At 33.8% G+C, this 23,758-nt stretch overlaps 3 protein-coding genes across 8 annotated transcripts in view; all 3 read right to left on the reverse strand.

Annotated features, from left to right (window-relative positions):
• Positions 1–23,758, reverse strand: part of si:dkey-12h9.6 — an 83,322-nt gene that overhangs the window by 14,483 nt on the left and 45,081 nt on the right. The window lies entirely within an intron of this gene.
• LOC147839345 (uncharacterized) lies at positions 2,008–16,002 on the reverse strand. The gene is made up of 4 exons (XM_087298229.1): positions 15,945–16,002; positions 13,591–14,965; positions 10,185–12,676; positions 2,008–9,968 (listed from the first exon to the last, which is right to left on the reverse strand). Exons 3-4 carry the CDS (start codon positions 12,674–12,676, stop codon positions 3,887–3,889), a joined length of 8,574 nt encoding a protein of 2,857 aa, XP_087154355.1. The 5' UTR covers positions 13,591–14,965; positions 15,945–16,002; the 3' UTR covers positions 2,008–3,886.
• LOC147839346 (uncharacterized) lies at positions 16,987–21,923 on the reverse strand. 2 transcript variants are annotated; one of them, XM_087298236.1, is made up of 4 exons: positions 21,847–21,923; positions 21,277–21,468; positions 20,428–20,623; positions 16,987–18,180 (listed from the first exon to the last, which is right to left on the reverse strand). In XM_087298236.1, exons 2-4 carry the CDS (start codon positions 21,462–21,464, stop codon positions 17,443–17,445), a joined length of 1,122 nt encoding a protein of 373 aa, XP_087154362.1. In that variant the 5' UTR covers positions 21,465–21,468; positions 21,847–21,923; the 3' UTR covers positions 16,987–17,442. The 2 variants fall into 2 exon arrangements, with proteins under 2 accessions (XP_087154362.1, XP_087154361.1); XM_087298235.1 differs by having other exon boundaries at positions 21,277–21,923.

A 23,758-nucleotide genomic window follows, 5' to 3' on the forward strand; every position in this document is an offset into this window, starting at 1 on the left:
ATTACATCCGGCAGAGCATGCCGAGTTGAATGATGTCTGATTTTCACAGGTCAGCCATTTTGGGCGTCGCCCATTACGATTTTTGGCCAAAAATGCTATATTTTACCAACATTTTCACATATCATTACAAAACATGGTATGCATCTGGCACAATGATAGAGGACAGTATTAACATTAATCATACCAAATATGAAGTCTCAAAATCAAGCTCTCTAGCGCCACCACTTGTCCAAACTTTCATGTACGTTTATCATATTAACTTTTGAACCGAATGGGCTACAATCAAAATTCTTTTTTCCCCTGATTCCTTGGCTCAGTCCGATTCAAACGCACCCTATGACATCATTGTCCGTCATTAATTTTTTGGCGCTATTTTAAATTCTTCAAAAAGCCTATTTGATTGAACTCGTCCTAGGCCGTTTCTCCGATTATCACCAAAATTGAATCACATGATCTACAGTCCATGTCAACCAAAAGTTATGGAATTCAAGTTGATTTGACCAACCGTTTTTGTTTAACTTGCAATCAAATTTAATGTAGAATTTGCAAAAATGGACTTGAGACGATATCTCCGTAACGCATTCACCAATTCACATCAAACTTGGTGTGTTTTATGACAACTAGAGTTTGAGGTTATATGCGGAGTTTCGGCGCACTGCCCCCTAGTGGTCCGGAGATAAAAAAAACTTGCTTTTTGGCTTATAACATCTCAACTTTTCGTCTGAAACTCATAAAACTGGTCTCATTACATTTGGCAGAGCATGTCGAGTCGAATGATGTCTGATTTTCACAAGTCAGCCATTTTGGCTGTCGCCCATTTCAAATTCTATATTTTACCATCATATTCACATATCACTACAAAACATGGTGTGCATCTGGCACAATGATAGAGGACAGTCTTAAAATTAATCAGACCAAACATGAAGTCTCAAAATGAAACTCTAGTGGTCTAGTGGTCCGGAGATACAAAAAAACGTGCTTTTTTGGTTTATAAACATATTGTCACTGAAATGTAGGTGTGTCATTTGTAATGTACAATTCACAACACATAAATTTGAAAACAGTGCAACCTAGTGGTGACGAGTTATAAACTAATCATAACCATCAACAATGAATCATAAATGTACTAATAATCTTTGACTGCATATGTTTATTGTGGTAATAAAATATTTTAACTTATTCCTCGGATCATCCCAAGCACATTGATATTAAATATGCCATTTTTGGCTAAAATTCCTGTATGCCATATTGATTTTGTAAAAAAGAATTCTTATTTAAACTTCTCTTAGACTGGTAGCTAAATTGTCAGCAAATTTGATTCGGATAATAAACAGAAAATTACAAGCAAGTTTTGTGAAATTCGTTTCAATCATATTGATTTTGTTCAAAAACCTTATTTTGCAAACTCCTCCTAGACGCTTATCTAAATCATATCGATAAACGTCAAAGTTCATTTAAGGCTGTATCTGCAATGCTTAAACATATTGACACTGAACTTTATGTGTCATTGGTAACTCACTATGACGCAAACACATAAACTTGGTTACAGTGCAACTTAGTGGTCACGAATTATAAACCAATCACTAACTATCAATAATGAATCAGAAAGGAAGTAAGAAAGTTAGAATTGCTAGTAAGTTTTGACTGCATGTTTATTGTGGTAAAATGTATATCAACTTATTCCTTGAATCAACATTGATATTTAATATGCCATATTTGGCAAAACTTTCTGTACATCATATTGATTTTGTTCAAAAGATTCTTATGCAAACTTCTCATAGACTGTTTGTTGAAATATTACTATATTTCAGTCGGATTATGGTCAGGCTGATAAATTAGGATTTTTCATTAGAAGTTTAAATAAAAACCTTAACTTACCTTTTGTAATTGTAACCCAATTAATACTAATTACTACTAAAATACTACATTTCTGTTACTGGCAGCAAATCAATTTTTATATAAATAATATCAAACATGTACATAGCATATGTAATATTTTATTTGAAACTTACATGAGAAGACAATATAGACATCTGTGTTGTTATGCATTTCAGCAAGAACACTATATGGCTGAAAGTCCAAAGACATAAATATCACTATACATTAAAGTTATTTCATTCAACAATTACATACAGACATTTCTTTAGAATATGTATATGTATTCAAAATAAGTATGTATTTTATTTTTATTTTTTTCAAATATTGCAAGATCCTGGTGAGAAGGGCATTGTACTCTTGATAAACAAAGAACAATTTCAGAACTAACAAGATAATACAAAGAACAATTTTAGAAGTAACAGTATTAACAACAACAAAATGGGGTACAAACAGAAAACACGTATAGTGAATAAAGAAAGTGTGAAATATATAGAACTAACAAAGATTCAAACCAACCACAAATGAACATAAAAGTCATTTAGTGAAAGAAACATAATCAAACTGACCAATAAAAAAAAAAAAAAAAAGACAAAAATAGAGGAAGACAGTTATGCAGAAATTGTGGAGGGTGCTTATGGTAAATGTGGCAAAGTGTGATAAATTTGCAATGGGATTCTGGTGAAAAAAGTTGTATGGATCAAGTTGGAGCTGGTGAAACTAATAAAGGTATCATAGGTAAAGGACTGAAGATTTCTTGTACAGCTGAATGTTGCTGAGAGTTTCCTTGTGTCCTACAAAAACAATTATTATATATTATATATAGTGTATTTATAGAAATATATAAAACAGTGTATACGAGAGATAAATATACTCACAACAACTTTCTGTTATAATATGTGTTCAGCAAACAGTCTTGATAAACAGGAACAAATAGAGACGCATATGTACAGCGGGGTAGACCAAGATGAAGCTAGCCAGTGCAAGGATGCAAGTCTCCAGTAAAGCTAAAAGATTTGACAAGGAGGGCAGAGTTATTTCAAACATGAATATTACAGATTGTATGTAGTGCATTTTATTCCCAAAAGAATATAAAATATATAGTACTGTTTATTGTATGGTTCTGCAATTTAGAAAACATATACAATTATATCCATAAGAAAAATTTAGAAAATCAGTAAAGTAAAATATACTTACAAGAACTATATATTATATATGTTCTTGTAGAGGTAGAAATGTCGATTCCAACACAACAGAATGATTGGAGAGTTCAGGCATAATTGCTTGCATTTAACTGCATGACAAATGATGTTCCCATCTTCCTAAAACACAATACAATTTTATAAAAACAATCAACAGGTATTTCTATTGTAGACAAGAATATTTATATTGTTAATTGTTATATAATCTAAACAAAATAAATAACAACAATATTTATATTGTTATATAATTTAAAAGACAACTACACATGATATGCATATGAAAACAAAACCAAAATAACATTTATAAATAAATTATAAATGATGAAAATACGCACATTGATTGTCTGAAGAGGAGACTAAGTGGAGACCTTTGTGGTGCAGAACAGGTGGACATGCTGATGACTGCTGAACCAGTTTGATTGCAAAGGACTTGAAAGCCGAGGTAGATCCAAAGGGTGTGAAAGAGGTGTATCTTATGTACATGTAGATCATTAATTAAAAGTTCAAAAAGATGAGACACTCCAGTCATTAACCCATAAGTCCATTGTAGAGTATGGGTGATAATAGTCCATGGCAGAGGCAAAAAAGAACGAGGCACCACATACAAAGGGATACCAGGCCACAGTGAAGTGTTTATGAATTGGGTGACAAATACATACCAAAACATATCAAAATTTGGAGAACAAAAAAACATTAAAAAAAACAAACAAACAGGCTACCTTTTCTCCAATTCCTGTCTTTCCCTTCCCTTCCCTTCCCTTCCCATCCCCAGAGAGCCGTCTCATCTGATGTCATAAATAACATTTTTATCACAAAAATGAAATAAGTATTGCCTGATGAAAACTATAGTATGTTTGCACAACATCAACAATTATATGTTCCATTTGTTTTGTATACACATGATCTATTAATGTACCTTTTTCTGTGGTTGGTCTTTGTACATGTTGAGTATATCCATGTTGTTCCATTAATTTCATAGTCATAGATGAAGTAAAGATATCATCATTGAAGTCACCCATTATTATTTTCTGTCCAGAATGCTTTTCTAGTTCTTCAATAATATGTAATATATGCTGTCGAAACACATCAATTTTATATGAACTGGGCCTATAAAGAACTGCAGCTTTTAAATTAACATGTGGAACTGTAAAGTATAAACATTCCAAATTCCAGAGCTCAGGAGTAAAGATATGGCACTCAATTTTCTCAGAACAATACATTCCAACTCCACCTCCTCTCTGGTGTTTTAATTCAGCAGAAACAACACATTTGTTGTCATAACACTTAGATCGTGGGTTGTGATTGAACACAAATTCTGGTATTTGCAGTTCCAGTTCATCATTTTCATACAGCCATGTTTCTGTCAAACAAATACAATCAGCATTCATTAGAACTGTATGTGCAAGAAGATCCTGAAAGTGAGCTCTCAGACTTTGTATATTAAGCAGTGCTATTCTGAATGTACCAACTGATTTAGTTGAATTATATTTATCCAAAACTAATTTCTGCATTGATTTCATGGTCAACTCAATTTTTTCATTGCAAAATATGACAGATTCTTGAAAGTCCTCAATTATTAACCCACTGAGAGATCTCACACGACTCAAAGCAACATATGCTTGTCCTGCTGTAAAGATTTTCTTAAGTGAAACAACCGCTTTATCCACTGTCAGACCTTGAACTTTATGAACAGTACATGCATAAGCCAGTCTAAGAGGAAATTGACGCCTGATACCACCATCATTTGTGACTTGGTCTTCCTCTACTTTAATTAATGTTGAATTTGCAGAAAATCTCTGACGTGTTTTGGATCTTTGAATTTTTCCGACATTTGGATTATCAAATTCTACATGAATAGCTGTCGGGAAATCATCATCATTTTTTTGACTTTGTGTTATGTGGACAACAGTACCAAAAGCTCCATTGACAAGACCATCAGCAACATCAATATTTTTCTTTAACATCACCCTTGCTCCAATACCAAGAGAAACACATGCAGACAAACATGAGTTAAACACTTTTGTATGAAATCCAACTTTTCGTTCCATTCGACCAGTTTTTGCATTTTTTATATAATCTTGAGCATTTATACTAATTATCTGTTGGCAACATTCATGTAGTCTTTCAATGTTGTATTTATCAACTTCAGCATTTGTAGCATAAATGTGAAGATTATTACATGTGTCTCCTGTTTCACAATTTCTTAATGTAGCAATATCAGTGGGACTAATACTTTCATTTTTTTTGCGTACTCTCAGGCGATTCAACATTTCTGCAAAAGTTGGATCTTGTTGTCGAACAACTTTGCTTAACTCAGCAACTTCAAAGTTACTTTCCCATAGGTTTACTCCTTTTGTATCTGCATAGAGAGATGTTCCTTTAACTGCTGGAAGCTGATAAAAATCACCCACAGCGAACAGGCTTACTTTGCCAAAAAGATATTCACCAGTTTGTTTTATTTGTCGCAGCCTTCCATGAATATATGATAAGAGACGATGGTCAACCATAGACACTTCATCAATAATCAAAATTTGCAAACTACCCAGTTTTGTGCGTAATGTATTTATTTTGTCATCACTTAGAGGCTGATATGGTAGTCTGACATTTGAACCAATTGAAAATGTATTATGAATAGTTGCAGCACCAATGTTATAGGCAGCCACCCCTGTTGATGCTGTCAAAAGTACAACAATGTCATCAGGATTTTCACACAGCTGAGATAACAGTCTGGTAGTTTCATAGTGTATGGCCTTAATTAAGTGACTTTTTCCTGTGCCAGCACCACCAGTAAGAAATATTCTAAATGGATCTGGGTTTTTTCCAAGTATTTTCTGTAGACACCAGTTTCTGACTTTATAGAACACAGCCGACTGTTGCTCATTTAAGGACCTTAGTAAAAGTAATGCATCATTTCTAGGCATTGTAGTGTGGTTTGATTCAATGGTACACCCTGTTTGAGGGTTTCCTATGAGATCTGGAAAAAGTTCTTGATGATCATCTTCATCAGGTAATATTTTATCCTTCATCAGTTCATTGCATTCATGACGCTGTCTTTCAGTTTCAGGACATATCTCAGCCCAGGCATCTTCTAAATCAACACCTTGGTCTAAAAGCTGTTTAGCTTTGTCAATTTTATCACTTTCCTTTTCAAATAATTCTCTGTTTTCATCCACAATGTACTTGACTTCTTTCATTTCAGAACTATATTGTATGATACCAGTGTTGTAGAACTCCTCATATGTGTCATACTTGATCGGCTTTAAATCAGAGTCATTATAATGAGGTAAGAAAAGCTGTAATAATGAATGATAATATTTTTCTGCATCTTTTGTTGGTGAAAATCTTGGATACCTTACTACTGCAGGTTCAGTACGTGTCCTTCGTTTTACATAACCATTTTGGTTATTAAGTTTAATTATTTTATTTTCAGCTTTTTTGTTTTGTGACATAACCTCTGATTTAGTCAGAATTCTGTACTCTGAACAAAAACTGGCAAGACATAGATCTTTCAGTGGCTCTTTCTGTGGTCTATTTTTATATCTATCAATGACATTTCTCATCCAGAAACTGCTTTTATCATCAGACTGGACATTTTCTGCTTGATTTCGAAGAAGATGCAAAGGCAAACTCATCTTTACAGGATTTTGCCCAACTGGAATAAATTGTACTTTACGGGAACATTCCTTTAAATGCATTCCTGTTAGTCTGTACACTGACTCTTGAGCTGAAATTTCTCTATTGTGTAGATAGATAGTTCCCAACCGTTTTAATGACGTTTTAGCTTCGAGATTTCCATTTAGTGCTTCATTTTGTGCACGCTGAAGGAGCAGTCCCATTTCCTGTTCAGCTTTTGTGATGTACGTAAGTATATATACCACTACAGAATAAGCATCTGTGATATACTGAATATCCATATTCCCTTGCCAAGCTTGCAGTAAATCTCTGTTGTACTGGTTTACCCAAACATCTTTTGGATTTCTTTTCAAAACGATAGTTTTCTTTTTGGAACATTTGTTGTATGCTTGTTCAAACATTGTTTGATTAATTCCAATAGATGAAAAAAATGCATCAACTGAATCAAAATTTACACCAGAATTCAAACCACCTTTGACTTTCTTTATTATTTTATTTGCCAATGATTCTCCTTCCTTCCCTTTTAGATTATCTGCATTATAGGTTCTTGTAATAAAAGTACGACTAGATGGTGGTCTTGGAAAATTGAATCTGCAGACTGTATTTTTCTTCCGACATGTTTTTGAATGTCTTGTACTGTGTTTCTGAACACTGTTCACTGTTTCATATAGTACATTGTCACTTTCTGTAGGTGTCTCACAAGTGATGTAAGTATCAATAAAGTCAGCAACCACATGGTCATTATTTGAATCATTATCATTGAGCTTTGGTGCATTTTCCACCCAAAACAGACAGTGAACATGAGGAGAACCACGCTGTTGAAATTCAACCCGATAAAAGTAGTCTTTTATCTTGCCAATAGGGTTTGCCGGTGACATAATAACATTTTTAAGAAAGCAATGCCATCTGTGATCAAACATCCTTGCTGCAGTGACAGGATTTCGTCTTATGAGTCCACATTTCTCAGACCAATCAAGGTCATCAGCATTTATTTGTTTTCCTTCTTGTTTAAGAATAGTGTTAATCATTTCAGGCCATCTTAGATCAGCAGAACTAAAAGATGCAAAGAAAGTGGGTATTCCAAGCTGTCGAATAAGGGCAAACAGATCTTTTTGCGTAGACATCCAATATGGAGGGGTTCCTCTGACTGGTCTTAAGAACTTATATCCTTCATCATAATGTAATATTTTTTGTAAGGAATCACAATTTGTAAGCATGTTTGATGTTACATTTAAGCAATCTTGCTCAGAACCTTTCCTCATTGCAATTGAGACATTAGAAACAATTTGATCAACTTCTGATAAATATTGTGCATAAAATATAAAATCTGTGCTTTGTGCAAAACGTCCATCTGCATTTAGTATTCGTGCATTCAGGTATCGTGATAGTGTGATTTTTTCTTGTCTTTCATCATGAAATGTTGGACCACCAGTAGGATAGAGAATAGGGAAGCATTTTGCCTCATTAGCTTTATCAGACAGCAATCTAACTGGACTGTTACCTTCACTTGGTGCTATGTTGAGTACATCATGAAAGTGTTGATCAATTATTTCTGAACCCAGATCTACAGGTTGCAGGCATGTGTCTGACAAAAGACCACTTTGTTCTTTAATATATGTTATATCCTCCTCTTTGTCATCTTCATTTTTGTCTGTTTCATGGTGTTCATCAACTACAAAGTCATTAGTATCCTTGTCTAAATCATCAGTTTCATACATAGAGTTTACCCACTGCTCATTAAACTCCACATCCTTATACCACTTATTGTGTCTCACCAAATAAGATAGTGCATGCCTAACATGATCAGTGTTGACATATTTATATTCATAATGGCCTTTATATGTTAATTTTCTTTTCAGTTTAATTCTTATCATGTGGTCATCACATTCATTACGTGGAAGTATATTTGACACATCTGTGGTGTTAACCGGAACACAAACAACAGGACCATGACAGCCTTTTTGTTTTCCTCGGGGAAGACAAAGCAGTTTCATAAATGGAATGTTGAGTGCAATAAGATGTCCTTCCAATGAGTTCAGACCTTTTAGTTCTTTTGGGATATCTACCAAATGCATGTTATTGGCAATACTCTCTTCAGGCAATTTTCCGCCAAGTATTTTACGATGACATGTATAGCAAATCCACAATTTAGAAGCTGCATAACCTGATAAATGGCATAGATTTTCACATTCACTGCTGCATATATGTAAATACTTTGTGGTAATGCATGTTTCAGCCAAATCACTTATCTGTTGACCTCTTATATCATAGCAGTCTTTTCTGCATTCAAGAACTTGTTTTCTGAACAACAAACGATGACAAACACAGCAAACAAATTCTGGACCTAAACTAACTTCATGGCAAAAGTTATTAATGGCAAAATCAATGTCTTTTTGCCTTTCCCTTTGTTTTACATAATCTTCAGATCTTTTCTTTATTTTTCTCATACGAAACATTTCATCCTCATGGTATTTCTTTTTAGAGTATTCACAAACCTTTGCTTTAAAATTCATGTTTCTGCAATACTTATTCTTTGAGTACTCACATACTCTGGCTTTAAATAAAGGATTTAGGTGATATTTATTCTTCGAATATTCGCATACTCTGGCTTTAAATGAAGGATTTTTGTGATATTTATTCTTCGAATAGTCACATACTCTGGCTTTAAATGAAGGATTTTTGTGATATTTATTCTTCGAATAGTCACATACTCTGGCTTTAAATGAAGGATTTTTGTGATATTTATTCTTCGAATAGTCACATACTCTGGCTTTAAATGAAGGATTTTTGTGATATTTAGTCTTCGAATAGTCACATACTCTGGCTTTAAATGAAGGATTTTTGTGATATTTATTCTTCGAATAGTCACATACTCTGGCTTTAAATGAAGGATTTTTGTGATATTTATTCTTCGAATAGTCACATACTCTGGCTTTAAATGAAGGATTTTTGTGATATTTATTCTTTGAATACTCACATACACTGGCTTTAAAAGTGGGATTTCTGTGATATTTATTCTTTGAATATTCACATACACTTTCTCTAAAGACTTTATTGCTTTTATACTTGGTCTGGGAATACTGCCGAACAAACGTTTGAAAACTAACATTTCTGCAATACTTTCTCTTTGAATTTTCACATTTTACCTGTTGTAATTTAGTATCATTCCTATATTTACATCGTAGATTGTGTAGTTTTTTCTCTTTATAATCACTGTCTTCATTGTATTTAATTTTAGACTTGTCAATCTTTTTCTGCCTGTAATCATTGTCTTCACAATATTTTATTTTAGACTTGTCAATCTTTTTCTGCCTGTAATCATTGTCTTCACAATATTTTATTTTAGACTTGTCAATCTTTTTCTGCCTGTAATCATTGTCTTCACAATATTTTATTTTAGACTTGTCAACCTTTTTCTGCCTGTAATCATTGTCTTCACAATATTTTATTTTAGACTTGTCAATCTTTTTCTGCCTGTAATCACTGTCTTCACAATATTTTATTTTAGACTTGTCAATCTTTTTCTGCCTGTAATCACTGTCTTCACAATATTTTATTTTAGAATTGTCAATCCGTCTCTGCCTGTAATCACTGTCTTCACAATATTTTGTTTTGGTGTTTTGAATCTTTCTCTGTTTGTAATTACTGTCTTCACAATATTTAATTTTTAAGTTCTCTATTTTTTTTTGTCTGAAGCAGCTGTCGCTGTGGTACCGGTCGTGTTCTTTTTGTCGTTTACATTGAGCTGGAGTGTAATTTAATTTCCTTTTCCGCAAAGAGCAGGTTATGCTCTGACGATAAACACCAATGTTGCATGCTTCTGCACAAACATTTTCTTGACTTCCATTTTTAACACATGTAACAACTTCATAGTGATTACCATTGCAGTGCTTTAAATAGATGGAATTCTCTGTAAACAACTCATTATTGGGGACATATGCATTCCACCTGTCAACATTAAAGGTCATTAAATTTATTTTTAAAAGATTGGCTGCACAAAACAATTCCACATGACTACCCCACGATCCAGAATAATACATCTTTGACTGTGTCAAATAATCTTTCACTGATCTGTACTCTTCTCCTATGTATCTCAAAAATTTTGAACTATTAGCTTCAAGGTGTTTCACAACAGCACGCCTAATTATAAGGTGCTTCTCCTGATTACCGCACAATGCATCCGCAATTGACCTGAACAAGCAATTGCCATCTCCTTTAATAGATTTTGTTTTGCATGGAACACCTAAAGAGCACATGTTTGCAACTTGAACATGAACTCTTTCATTAATAAGGTGTAAACGTTGACACAAAGTATTTTGCTCTTCCCATGTTAATGGTTTGAAATTGAACGGAGTATTTTCTGTATTGCCAATGATCACATCACTCATCAAAATATTACCAGGAAACTTGCTCACATGTGTAAGTTTTGACTCAATCTGCTGTAATTTCTTAGTAGAATCTGACTGTATTTGAATCACTTTTTCAAGAAATGCTGGTTTGTTTAAATCTCTTTGTTTTACACTATCCACAATACAACATTGTACATCGGACTCTGCAGGCGAAACATGTGTGATGATACACTGTTGACCAGGCTTATAACCTCTTGCAGCACATGTAGACTTACTGATTATAGTGGCTTTCAGACCGGTCACTTCAAAAGGTGTTCCCTGAGCATTCAGTGACATGGCAAGGTTAACAACATGAGCAAACAACATGTGTATGTCAGGACAATAAACTACTATGCTTCTTCCATTATCATATTCTGCCATACCTTTACCATTACGAGAATGCGAATCAACAACAGCAAATTCTGACTCCACTTTTATGACAGCACAAATGTTGTCTCGAATGTTTAACAAACAGGCATCAGACTGAACCAAAGCTCTTTGTAGTGCATCTTCAATTGACATGCAAACATCACGCAATGAGTCATCATACACATCAACACCAACAACACCACTCAGAGATTCAGAATACTTTATTGACAAATTTGTATCATATAGTGTGTGCACTGTTGGTAGTTCTGCAACAGAAACATATCCTCGCTGTAAATGGTCATTAATCTTCCCCTGCTGGCACATAGATGTGTACAACTTATCACCATGCAACAAAACAGCATTTAAGTCATCTGTTGTCCATGTCTGCACATGCTTCAACACACTCATCATAACTGCTGTAATGCTGTTCACCGCACATTGTCTGTTTCTGTTGAAACCAAATCGCTCATCACCTTGATGGAAAGAACCCTGTATAAATTTCTGTGGAAAATAATCAGAGTTATTAACATTGAAACATTGATTAACATCATTGGAAACATTTGGAGCCTTGCGGCAGATTGGAGAAGTATTTGGAGCCTTGCGGCAGATTGGAGAAGTATTTGGAGCCTTGCGGCAGATTGGAGAAGTATTTGGAGCCTTGCGGCAGATTGGAGAAGTATTTGGAGCCTTGCGGCAGATTGGAGAAGTATTTGGAGCCTTGCGGCAGATTGGAGAAGTATTTGGAGCCTTGCGGCAGATTGGAGAAGTATTTGGAGCCTTGCGGCAGATTGGAGAAATATTTGGAGCCTTGCGGCAGTTTGGAGAAGTATTTGGAGCCTTGCGGCAGATTGGAGAAGTATTTGGAGCCTTGCGGCAGATTGGAGAAATATTTGGAGCCTTGCGGCAGTTTGGAGAAGTATTTGGAGCCTTGCGGCAGTTTGGAGAAGTATTTGGAGCCTTGCGGCAGTTTGGAGAAGTATTTGGAGCCTTGCGGCAGTTTGGAGAAGTATTTGGATCCATGCAGCAGTTTAAAGAAGTATCTGCAGTCTGGTAGATCTCTGGATTGTTTGATGAGCTCTCGTTGAACTCAGCCTTTTTTTGGAGAGGAGGCTTAACCTCTGCCAGGTCCAAGGGGGAAGTGAGTGTAATCCGCTCAGCATTCCTCCTCTTTGCTGCCTGGGAACGGCGGTATCCTTTTCCACGTGGCATCTATATTACATGAAAACACACAGAGAGACACTATTTTAATACAGTGTTTACTACATTGCATTTTAATAAATATCATGTCAAATACATTTAATATATAATGCAGCAAAAATTCACAGCAGCCAAAAATGTCAAAAAACACATTCTGTGTAATTCATTCAAAAATTTGCATTACAAAAAATGTTTTAAAGCACTCAAACAATAAGCAGCCATTAAACAAACTCCTAAATTACTAATCTAAAACTATAAATTCACAAATCTTAATGTAATGATGTACATTTTGGAACACCTGAAATGAAAACCATTTTAATACCTGAATAAAAATATAAAACAATTGCATGTACAATAGTGATGTGGAATATGAAAAAATATATATTTTATCTAAATACTTTGACAGTTTTTTCATAATAAAAATGAATTGATTAGAATATAATAGTTTATTCTATTATAATGTTATATATGTTATAATCAGTTTAATCTATTTTGAGCATGCATATACATTTGTACATTTACAAAAATGTTTTTAAAAGCTGTCAAAAAATAAGCAGCCATTAAACAGACTCCTAAATTACTCATATAAAACTATAAATTTACAAATCTCATCGTATTGATGTACATTTTAATCACATTTATAATCACATGATATTTGTCCCCTAAAAAGAACACAATTTACTATACATCTTGACTATTCAGGAAAAAACAACATTAATTACAATTTAAACATTAGTTACACTGCTGAATAATTCAGAACATTAAAAGTCAAAATTGCACACACCTGAACACAAACAGTGAACTTAGTATTGAATTGACATTTACATAATTCTATGTCAAATCAAAGCTTCTACAATTATCACTGCGTCCTCTAAAATGTACAGGCCTACATTTTTAACAAGAACAATTAAGTTTTGCATGCTTACCTTAAGAAAATCTTCTAAAAGTCTTTCTTTTGAAAGTTTAGACAGTCTTCTGAAAAGAACAAAAAGATCCTATTCAATACATTATATACAATGGCAGTGAACTGCTAATAATAATCTATCAAGTAACTTCAGTGAAAGAAATTTTTATTTCACTAGCCTAAATAAATACAAATGTATGTCAAAACTAGTAATATTCAAATGTGTTTTTAAAATCGTAATAAAATGTACATTATTTGTCATGTTTTTACTTAATTTTTATGTTATTTTTTCATTAAGATTGTATAATTTTTTTGTTCTGTTTTTGACAGCAGCATAGTAAATCTGCTAAAATATCACCATGCTACTCTTATACTTTTGATAACAGATGTTTCAATATAATGTTAACTTTCTTTGTAAAAGCAAGCTTTAAAATTTTACTACAAATGTCACATCCAGAAAGTTGGAATTGCTCATACATTTACAATCTAAGGAAAAGTATATGTTAAGTATATGTTAAGTATGTTTTTTTAAATATTAAAACATCTGTTTATATTTTCCAAAGCAACTAACCACAAAGTTAATGGAATTACAAAAATATCAATCTATAAACATTTTTCATAATTTATAGAAAAAAACAAACATGCATTATGAATGTCACCAAAAAAGTATGAAAGTTTACAGTATACAACATAGTTTGTAAAAATTCTGCAAATTTAACTGCACAATTCAAAAGAAATTATGCTAATCAAATGGATAACAGTTGGCTTACTATAGAACAAAATGAATGATTTTTATTTTATTTAACATTTCTGGATTTATGAAGAAAACACTTGGTTATGGATGTGACGTGAAACTAGCACCTATGAAACTTTGATAAATTACATGTAATTGTTTGAAAATATTGACAAAAACATGTTTGAAGATTTTTACAGTACTGTACTAAACAAACCTAAGGAAACAGCATAGATATTTTTTCACTATTTTGGTAAAAACATTATCAGAATAAGGTTGACATTTGCATGGAATTCCTTTTATATACAGTATGTCACAAAAGTGAGTACACCCTCACATTTCGGCAAACATTTATGTATATCTTTTAATAGGACATCACTGCAGAAATGAGTTTGACAATAACTGAAAGTTCTACATGGCACATCATGGCAAACCATTCTCAGAACACCTGGAAAAAAAAAACGAATTGTTGCTTTACATAAAAATGGCCTAAACTATAAAAAGATACTCTGAAACCGTGCTGTAGCACAGTGGTCAACAACATCCAGCGCTTTAAGATGACAGGTTGTTCTCAGAACAAGCCTTGCCATGGTCAGCCACAGAATTTCTTTGATGCAGTATTTACTAAAACATATCACATGAAACTTTACTTACCTGATCTCTGCTGCAGTCATTCCATATTTCCAAAAAAGCAAAGAAACATAAATTAGTCAACTATAATGCATACTACTAATTAAAAGAGACATTTCAACATTTGTTGAATTGATAAAATCTTACACAATGTTAGTTAACTTCAAACATGTAAAGCAGCTATTCTAACAATCAAATAAATTGTCATCTTTCACTACAAGTCATCATCTTGTTAAATCAATGCTTACGTAATACGATATGTGTATAGTAAATATTATGGCCATAATCAATAAAAAATTTCATTACAAATTATTTTGTCATCACATACTTCCTCAGTCTAAAATAACAATGCAATGCAACTATGTAACTTAGTAATTGTTAAATAGGCTTACGTACTTTATTTCAATTACACAGTAACAGTTAAACAATATCCTAACGCGATTAACACGATAACACGCATATAATCAAACACTAATCCCATAATTAATCATCACGCGATGCTATAGTGAAAATATAAACATACAAATTGCCTATATTCGTTTGCATAACGCATAAATCACTAAACGTAAAAAACTGTTCCACAAACAATCATCGCCATTCATTTGTGCAAGTTCAACAAGGCCCACCGAACACTTAAATGCTTAGTGATCATTTTAACGGTGCACAGAATGGCGCGGTTACGCTCACTTTGGACACGTATTTTCATGTCAATGTTCATGAAGGCCAATTTACGTTCGCAAAACATTTTTTGAAGCCCATAAATACAACCGACAGAGACTTGACGCTTATGCAATACTTTTTTTTAATCATTAAAAACTCTCAAATAATGTAAATGATCTCCTCGTTACCGTCTTTACAAAGACGCTTAACATAGGCGTCATATTGAAGAAATAACACCCCAGTTAACTCTACAAACGTATCAGTCAAAAGACAAACAGTTTAAATACCAGAAAATATAAGTGATACGAAAATATATAACACTGATTAATAAGAAAGCAAGAAATTTGCCTTACCGCTTCACAACACAAAATGGCTGAAGACTCGTTCCTGAAGGATTCGTTTATTTAGAACAAATCTTTAATTTGATTCTCCTGCCAGGTAGTGATTCTTTCCCGCATGCGCAGTAGCCTATAAACACCAAGCTACAAAAGAATCGTTTGTGTACCGAATCCTCGGATTTTTTCACTCATTCATCCTTTAACACGTGATTTTACAGGAAAACGGAAATGTAAAATTATTAGGTACAAATTAATATTACATTATGGAACAATCTGCCATTACCTATTAAAACGGCTTCTTCACTACCGAAATTTAAATCTTTGGTAAAACGCATTTCTTTGTGCTTTTGATTGTGTGTAACCTTATGTATTTTATTTTAATACTTTCTTTTTTTTCTAAAGTTTGTACAACATTTTGGCAAGTAAGGTTGATTAAAAATGTGCTTTATAAATTAAATATTATACCACTTCATTTGTATGTTACACATTTTTAATTGAAATCCATTACATCAGCAAACGGTCTCCCATTGTCTAGAACTGATTTTTTTTATGAACAGCAGGCATAATACAATCTTCAAGGTTACAAAAGTACCTATTTTGTTGATAATGCTTTCACATGAATTCTAGTTTAATTCAACAACTCTTCTTACATTAAAAATTCTACTGTCTTTTACCTATGGCTTTTTTTTTTTTTTTAAATATGCAACAACTTTAAATGTTGGCGCACATTTAAAAAAAAAAAAAAAAAAAAAAAAAAAAAAAAAAAAACTGAGGACGTATGAATTAATCATTAAAAAGTATTTTGTGAAAAAATATCCACTTTTTAGTCACAAAAGGTTTTAGATTTCTATTATTGCACTTCTATGAGATTATATTACTTTCAAACAGCTTCAATATTTTTTCTTACTGCATACTGAAAAACACATTTGCTTTTTTCTTCCTTGACTAACTGCTTTCACATTCACATTTTGTATTTTTTTTAATTTTACACGTCATATTTCACAAATGTCAATGTCACAAAAAAATAAAAATTACAATACAAATCAAACCACAACTGTTCACACACTGGCACACATTTATTGCACACATCTAATAATTTAAATAACACGTCTTGTACATAATGTTTTACAATAAAAATAAAATACACGCAAACATTTTTTTTTTTTTTACCAAGAACAGACTGTCATCATCTGTATTTCTTGGAAAAACTTAAAACTTACGTAACATTTCTCAGTCTTTTTCAAATATTGCACATTGTTAAAAAGTCCCACTTAACGTTCAACGCAACTCCAGTCAAACAATGAATCCAATCTAATAATTTACATAACACACAATGTTTTACAATAAAAAAAATAAATAAAATACACGCTAAAAATTTTTTTTACTAAGACACACTGTCATCATCTGTATTTCTTGGAAAAACTTCTTAAAACTTACGATGCATTTTTTCACAGTCTTTTTCAAATATTGCACATTGTTAAATAGTCCCACTTAACGTTCAACGCAACTCAAGTCAGTCAAACAATGAATCCAAATTGTCAAACTCATCCATTTCCCCATTAGAGACTGCTGCTGCTTCATCACTCCCATCTTTAGGAGCATCTACAGCATCATCTTTCTTCACAAACAAAACCCTGGTGATAAACTCCCTCCACATTTCTACCTTTAGATCATCATGCACAAGCAGCTTTGCAGCCAATGCATGTGAATCCAGATTTTCCCGTCCATTCAAATTTAAAAGTTCCCGAATTTCTGCATCATCCAAAGGTATTCTGCGCTGCACAAAATCCACAGTGATTCCTATGTGACCACGCATCTCAACTCTAGATTTCGAAGTCTTACAAAAAGAACCACATTTTGTGCAGCGGGTCATGAGTGTGGCAACATTAATGTTTTCCAACAGGTGGTGTTTTGGACAAAAATGGTCTACTTTGACTTCTGCCTCAACTATCTCTCCGACGACTGAAGTTACATCTTCCTCAACAAATTCTTTTGCGGGCCCAGAATTTTCAACCACACTTAAGCTAGTTTGCATCGTTGTACTTAATGATGTCATCCCCTTAAACACTCTTACAGACACATTCGTCAAAATATACCATTCACCTATTGTCATTACATGATCACCCCAAAGACTCAGCAAAATAAGGTCACTGCTGTCAGCCACAACAACACTCTTCCTGCGCAGTTTCTGTCCCCGCACCACACTTTCTTTGTCCTGCAGCATTCGTAACACTTTGACTTTCACAGTGACCTGAAAAACACAAAAAAAATAAATTCACTCAATATTATACACACTTTCTGCCTTTAAAATTTTCTAGCATCATTTCAAAAGTGGAATCTCAGGTGCAATACACCGTAAATGGCAACAGTTACAAACACTTAAAACAAAATTAATCAATTGTATTCATCTCTACACAATATTCTACACTGTCTGATGCCAACTCTTTTGTACAGCTATTTCTTAGAAGACTTGTTACCAACAAAGCAATAAAGTTTTTCTTTGTTTGTTAAGGATCTCAATTTTTACACCATTTACATGAATACGCTTTACTTTTAAAACGCATAACTTTTGCAATGGTTACACTTTCCATCCACACTACAAGAGTTTTCAACCTGAAATATATTTTTACACTGAAGAGGCAGTGTACATTTAAAAATGCTGGTACTATACGTCACTGTGGATGTAGGAAAACGAGCACACCTAAAAACATGTGCATGTCTCCACCTAATTCAGGCAGTTTCTTAATATCAAGTACACAAGGTTTAAACTAGCATCCTTTTCAGGAGTTCACACTTTGCAAGGCTTACAGAGAAACACTGCAGAGTATATCTACAAACACATTGTAGGCTACTGAATGTCATTTGCATCACACTAACTTGTCATCACTATCTTAACAATGAACACTATTTGCCTACAATAAATATTATCTGAGAAAATGCATGGTGAATACAGCCGTCTCTTTTGCGGAAAATCAGATTTAATAAATAAATAATGGCCATTATAAAAGTATACTTTATACAATATAGGAAATTAAGCCAAGCAAATCCCTTATATGCAGTGTATGTTATGGTTATAATTTAATATTGCATAATATTTTGCCCTCGGGCAAAACATATTACCTAAGAATAATACAAAAGAACAATCATTCAATAATAATACTAATAAAAAAAATAAAAAAAAAAACATCTTACATAGGGCTGGGCAATAACTGGATATAGATAATGATCACGATATAATTTTTTTAAAATAAAACAATAATGACGGTTCGATAATATTTACGCACTAAGCGTATTTGAAGGGTATTTAAGACAATAACATGCTTTGATGTCAAGCTTATGTTTCCTTTTTAATATTAAAATATTTCTTTTGAAATCTGTAATACCACTATTGTCTCTCATCGACAATAAAAGAACCTTTATATATTTAAAGGCTGGCTCCCCGCATGTTTTTGTTCTGATGTGCGATTTGTAAAATGAAATATGCATACACCTATTCATGCTATTCTGTTAGACAAATTTGGTTAACACGCGCAGATATAATCATAGATAGGCACATAACAAGGTTTTATGCGATCCACAATATGAGATTTCAAGAGGGTGACCGCATAAGTAAGGTAAACTGCACACACATGATTATGTAAAGTGTGGATGAGTCTCAGCACAAAGCATAACTAACCCTTTACATGTCCATGCTTAGTCATCGATAAGGTCTGTCAATTAAAGCGTTGTTGACCACCAATAAATCAAGTAATCATTAGCATCCCTAAATAAAATACATTAAAAGTATTTCACCCTAAATTCACCACTCACCGTTAAAAGGAAAGTTCATTCAAAACTCAATATTCTGTGACTATTCACTCACGTTGTTCCAAATCGGGTTTTTATTATTATTATTATTTTTTGTCTGATGATAAACAATATCCAATAATCTCTACATAATGTCTTTGGTTGTTGAAAACTTAAACATGTAAATGCTGAATTAATATTGTTCTTTTGTTTATTATTTATATTGTTGACAGCGAACACATTTCACTACATGTGTTAAATCAGTTGCACAAAGCCATTGGCATGCTGAAAATCTTATATAATTGATAAATATAAAGATTTTACATTTGATATAAATATCGATAGACTAATATGAAAAAAAAAAATCATGATAATTTTGCCATATCGCCCAGCTCTACTCTTACACATACAAACTAAACATCACGTCAAACATTCAGCAGCAGATCACAGATGCACTAGCCAACAGCCCGCAGCTCAGATGTCAGAATACACTCGACCAACTTTAATGCTAGTGCAGGTTTGGCCACATAATGTACATTTTCCATCATATAGTTTGCACAGAGACCTATTCAGGGATGCAAAATGAAACACCTATAGAATATTTTCATTCTAAGAATCGTTTTAAAACTACTACGCATCAGTGTAAATGGGGCCTTAGATGATACAGAAACTACCACATCCTTTAAAACTTTTTTTTTTTTTTTTTACCTACCCTCTGGTACTCTCTGACATCCCGCTGTATGTCTCTCAAACTCCTCACAGGGGCTCTTGAAGTCAAGCCATCTTCCCGTGCAAATTCCAGTCGCCGGAGAACAGACACCTTTGTCCCAGATTTGACCAACAGATCATTAGTGTTGTTGTGCTGTTTGGAGGGAGAATGCTCCACAAAAGACAACTTGACTGGGGAGCTGCAGAAAACAACATTTTCAGTTATTATTATTGCTGAAAATGCACTGTATACCCTCTTTACTCGATAAGAACTAGCACTTTAATACAGGATAACCACACATTAACATTTTATCACTTTTAAACCCATTGAACAACACTTTTTCAATTACAAATATTTTGTAAAAATATCAAAAACTTTACTGAACTTCAAATGTTTATACGCAAAGAAAGAGACACAATGCATTTTTTCTATGCTTAAAGACTTGCATGTACCACTAAACAATTAAAATAAATGCAATTTTTTTACTAAATGCAAAAATTACAAAAAAACAATTGTACATAAATACACAAAACACAAAGCTGAAAACAATTGCCCTAAAAAAACGAAACTACACAGTAAACGGTTACGTATCCCCTTGGCACAAACCTATTTAACTTAAGCAAAGAAAAAAAAAAAAAAATTTACCAGATGGTAAACATTCACTTTTTTTTACCTTTAACTACGAAAGTAAATGGCTATATGATTCTAACATTTTAAATATTATTTTCTCTTTAACAGAAACATTAATAAAGATTTAGAACCACTTAAGAGTAATTATACAATAACAAATAAATACATAAAACTTTACTACAATTTTCTGTTTTACTGAATGATCCTTTAAAAGCTACTCACCGGTCTCTTGCAGCACACTGAAAACTGTTGTGCTTTTGCACGTCGAACACAACGACTCTGCTGTTCTGGTTGGCCTCCTGCAGCAAGGCCGTAAAATAACGCACATTGCTTGATTTCCCTTGTAGGACTTCAGACACGTCATGTACGTAACCCTCTACCTCCAAACACTTCCTCTTTGAGTCAGCCATTACTCTGTGGAACACACGAAAACACATCATATCTTGCCCATATCCTTCTATATCCAGCACATTATTCTTATAGGTCGCCATTTGCAAAGGCTTCTTCAGCTAAACTACAACATGCACCATTACAAATAAATCTGTACTATACAACAATACGCCATTTTACACTGTACGCCTCTCCTATACAACAGCTGGATAAACCAGCTGTTTAAAATTTCACTTAACTTAGCTACACATCTCGCAAAACAGTATATCCATCGTCTACAACAAAGACGGCAACATCCATTAATTACACGTTCACTACAGGGTCTCAAACATTGTTATTTCAAATAAACATTACACGACATTTTGCCACCACCGAAACAATACTTATAGTATAAAAACATACCGTACTAAGATCTCCTAATGTTGCCGCTGTTGAAATTGCTTCGTCTTCTCCTCAAGTCCAATGACGAACGAAAGTCCAACGCCGACCGCAACTCCAAACACTTATACCTGTCCCGGTATCGTTCAATCCACAATCGCGCCCTCCTATTGGCTCACCACATATACGCGTCGACGTCCGCGTCTGCGCAGTGCGCATACCGATCATTTGATGCGCTTTGCTCCACTCTCTGTATGCTGCCTGATCTGTCTGGTTTTCAACTAGGTCCGCTTAATGACGTCATGGGGGCGGGTACTTTCATTTTCACTGCTACGGTCCCTCACTTCTACTCGTGTTCAAACCAAAAGATCGACCAGTTTTCCACATAAATGTTGAGATCGAGTTTATCGACTTGATGAGGAAATATGTCTTGACAATCCACACTGACATGCAACAAGTAAAATCCTACAAGACTTCACGCTTTAAAAGGCAGTCAAGCAAGTCACACACCAGAAGCGCCACGACACGACGCGGACATGACAGTTTAAACTATCACACACCAAACGCACACATTCACATGATATTTAACATTAAACAAGTCAGATGGCGCTTTGTGGCCCGGCAGAAATGAGAACTGTTTCTTGAATCGTTGCTGTGCAGCGTCGGTGTGTGTATAGAAACCTGTTTAGAATTCTAAAATCCATGGCGTGGTGCTGTGCGCCACGGCACTGAGAGGCGCTTCTGGTGTGCTTCCTGCTTCATACGGAGAGTGACCCCAAGCGCATCGGTGCCATTATAATATATATATATTTATATATATATATATATATATTTTTTTTTTAAATCGCGATTTCTCGATTTGATTCAAAATTAAATCGTCTTAACCTGTTAGCCAGCACTCAATTTTGGGGTTTTACACCCAGAGGTGGGACCAAGTCATTGTTTGGCAAGTCACAAGTAAGTCTCAATTCATTGCCCTCAAGTCCCGAGTCAAGTCCCGAGTCAAGACAGGCAAGTCCCGAGTCAAGTCCCAAGTCAAAGGCAACAAGTCTCAAGTCAAGTCCAAAGTCCTATAGTTTGATTTTCGAGTCTTTTCGAGTCTTTTTAACAGAAAAATAAAATGTAAACAGATTATGTATGGCTGTAAGATCTGTATTTATTAAACAAACCTTTTTTTTAATGAAAGAACATTACTTAGATATATAAAGATACAAATGTAATTTTCTGAAAAAGTGCTAAACAGTGCTGCGTCTCGTCTACACAGCCTATTGCACAAGAATGAGTTCCACCAAAAAAAAGAGTCCATTTTGCTTCACATCACACAGAAATTGCAGGTCTACTGCTGTCTAATTCATAAAGTTAAGTTGTGCTATGTTATGTCTTCAGTGATCAACTTGTGATTAACTAAAACTACATAAACAACCTCAATGAGGCAGCAGTAGACCAACAACTCCTGTATGCTGCAAAGTAAAATTGAGTGAACTTGGTATTTTGTCAATTGAATCTCGTGTGTGCTAAAGAGATGGAGATGCAAATCTGTCTAGCAGCAATGTAAAATGGTAGCACATATTGTTAATGAAGTAGGCTACTTCATACAAACAATAACGTTGTTTTCTTCACATAACGTTGAAGAGCTTTGCTCTCTACCTTGTGTGATGCTCGTGCACCGATTTCCTCTGTGGACAAAACTGCTTGCGAGCTCTCAAATATACGCTGCTCACGCGCAAATTTTCTCGCTCTCAAATATGCACTGCTCACACACACATTTTCCTGCGCGCTCTCAGAGATTATATATAGAATTTGTGTCTTGTGTTTCCTCTTCCTTTCATGCTTTTTGATATGATTTATATTGAGGCACTATTTATTAACAATAACCAAAATACTAAAATAGACTTACATATTAAATTTTTAATCTAATAAACCACAACATTTTGGC

This window comes from Danio rerio, chromosome 20, assembly GCF_052040795.2.
Source record: "Danio rerio strain M-AB ecotype USA chromosome 20, GRCz13ab, whole genome shotgun sequence".
Lineage (NCBI taxonomy): Eukaryota > Metazoa > Chordata > Actinopteri > Cypriniformes > Danionidae > Danio > Danio rerio.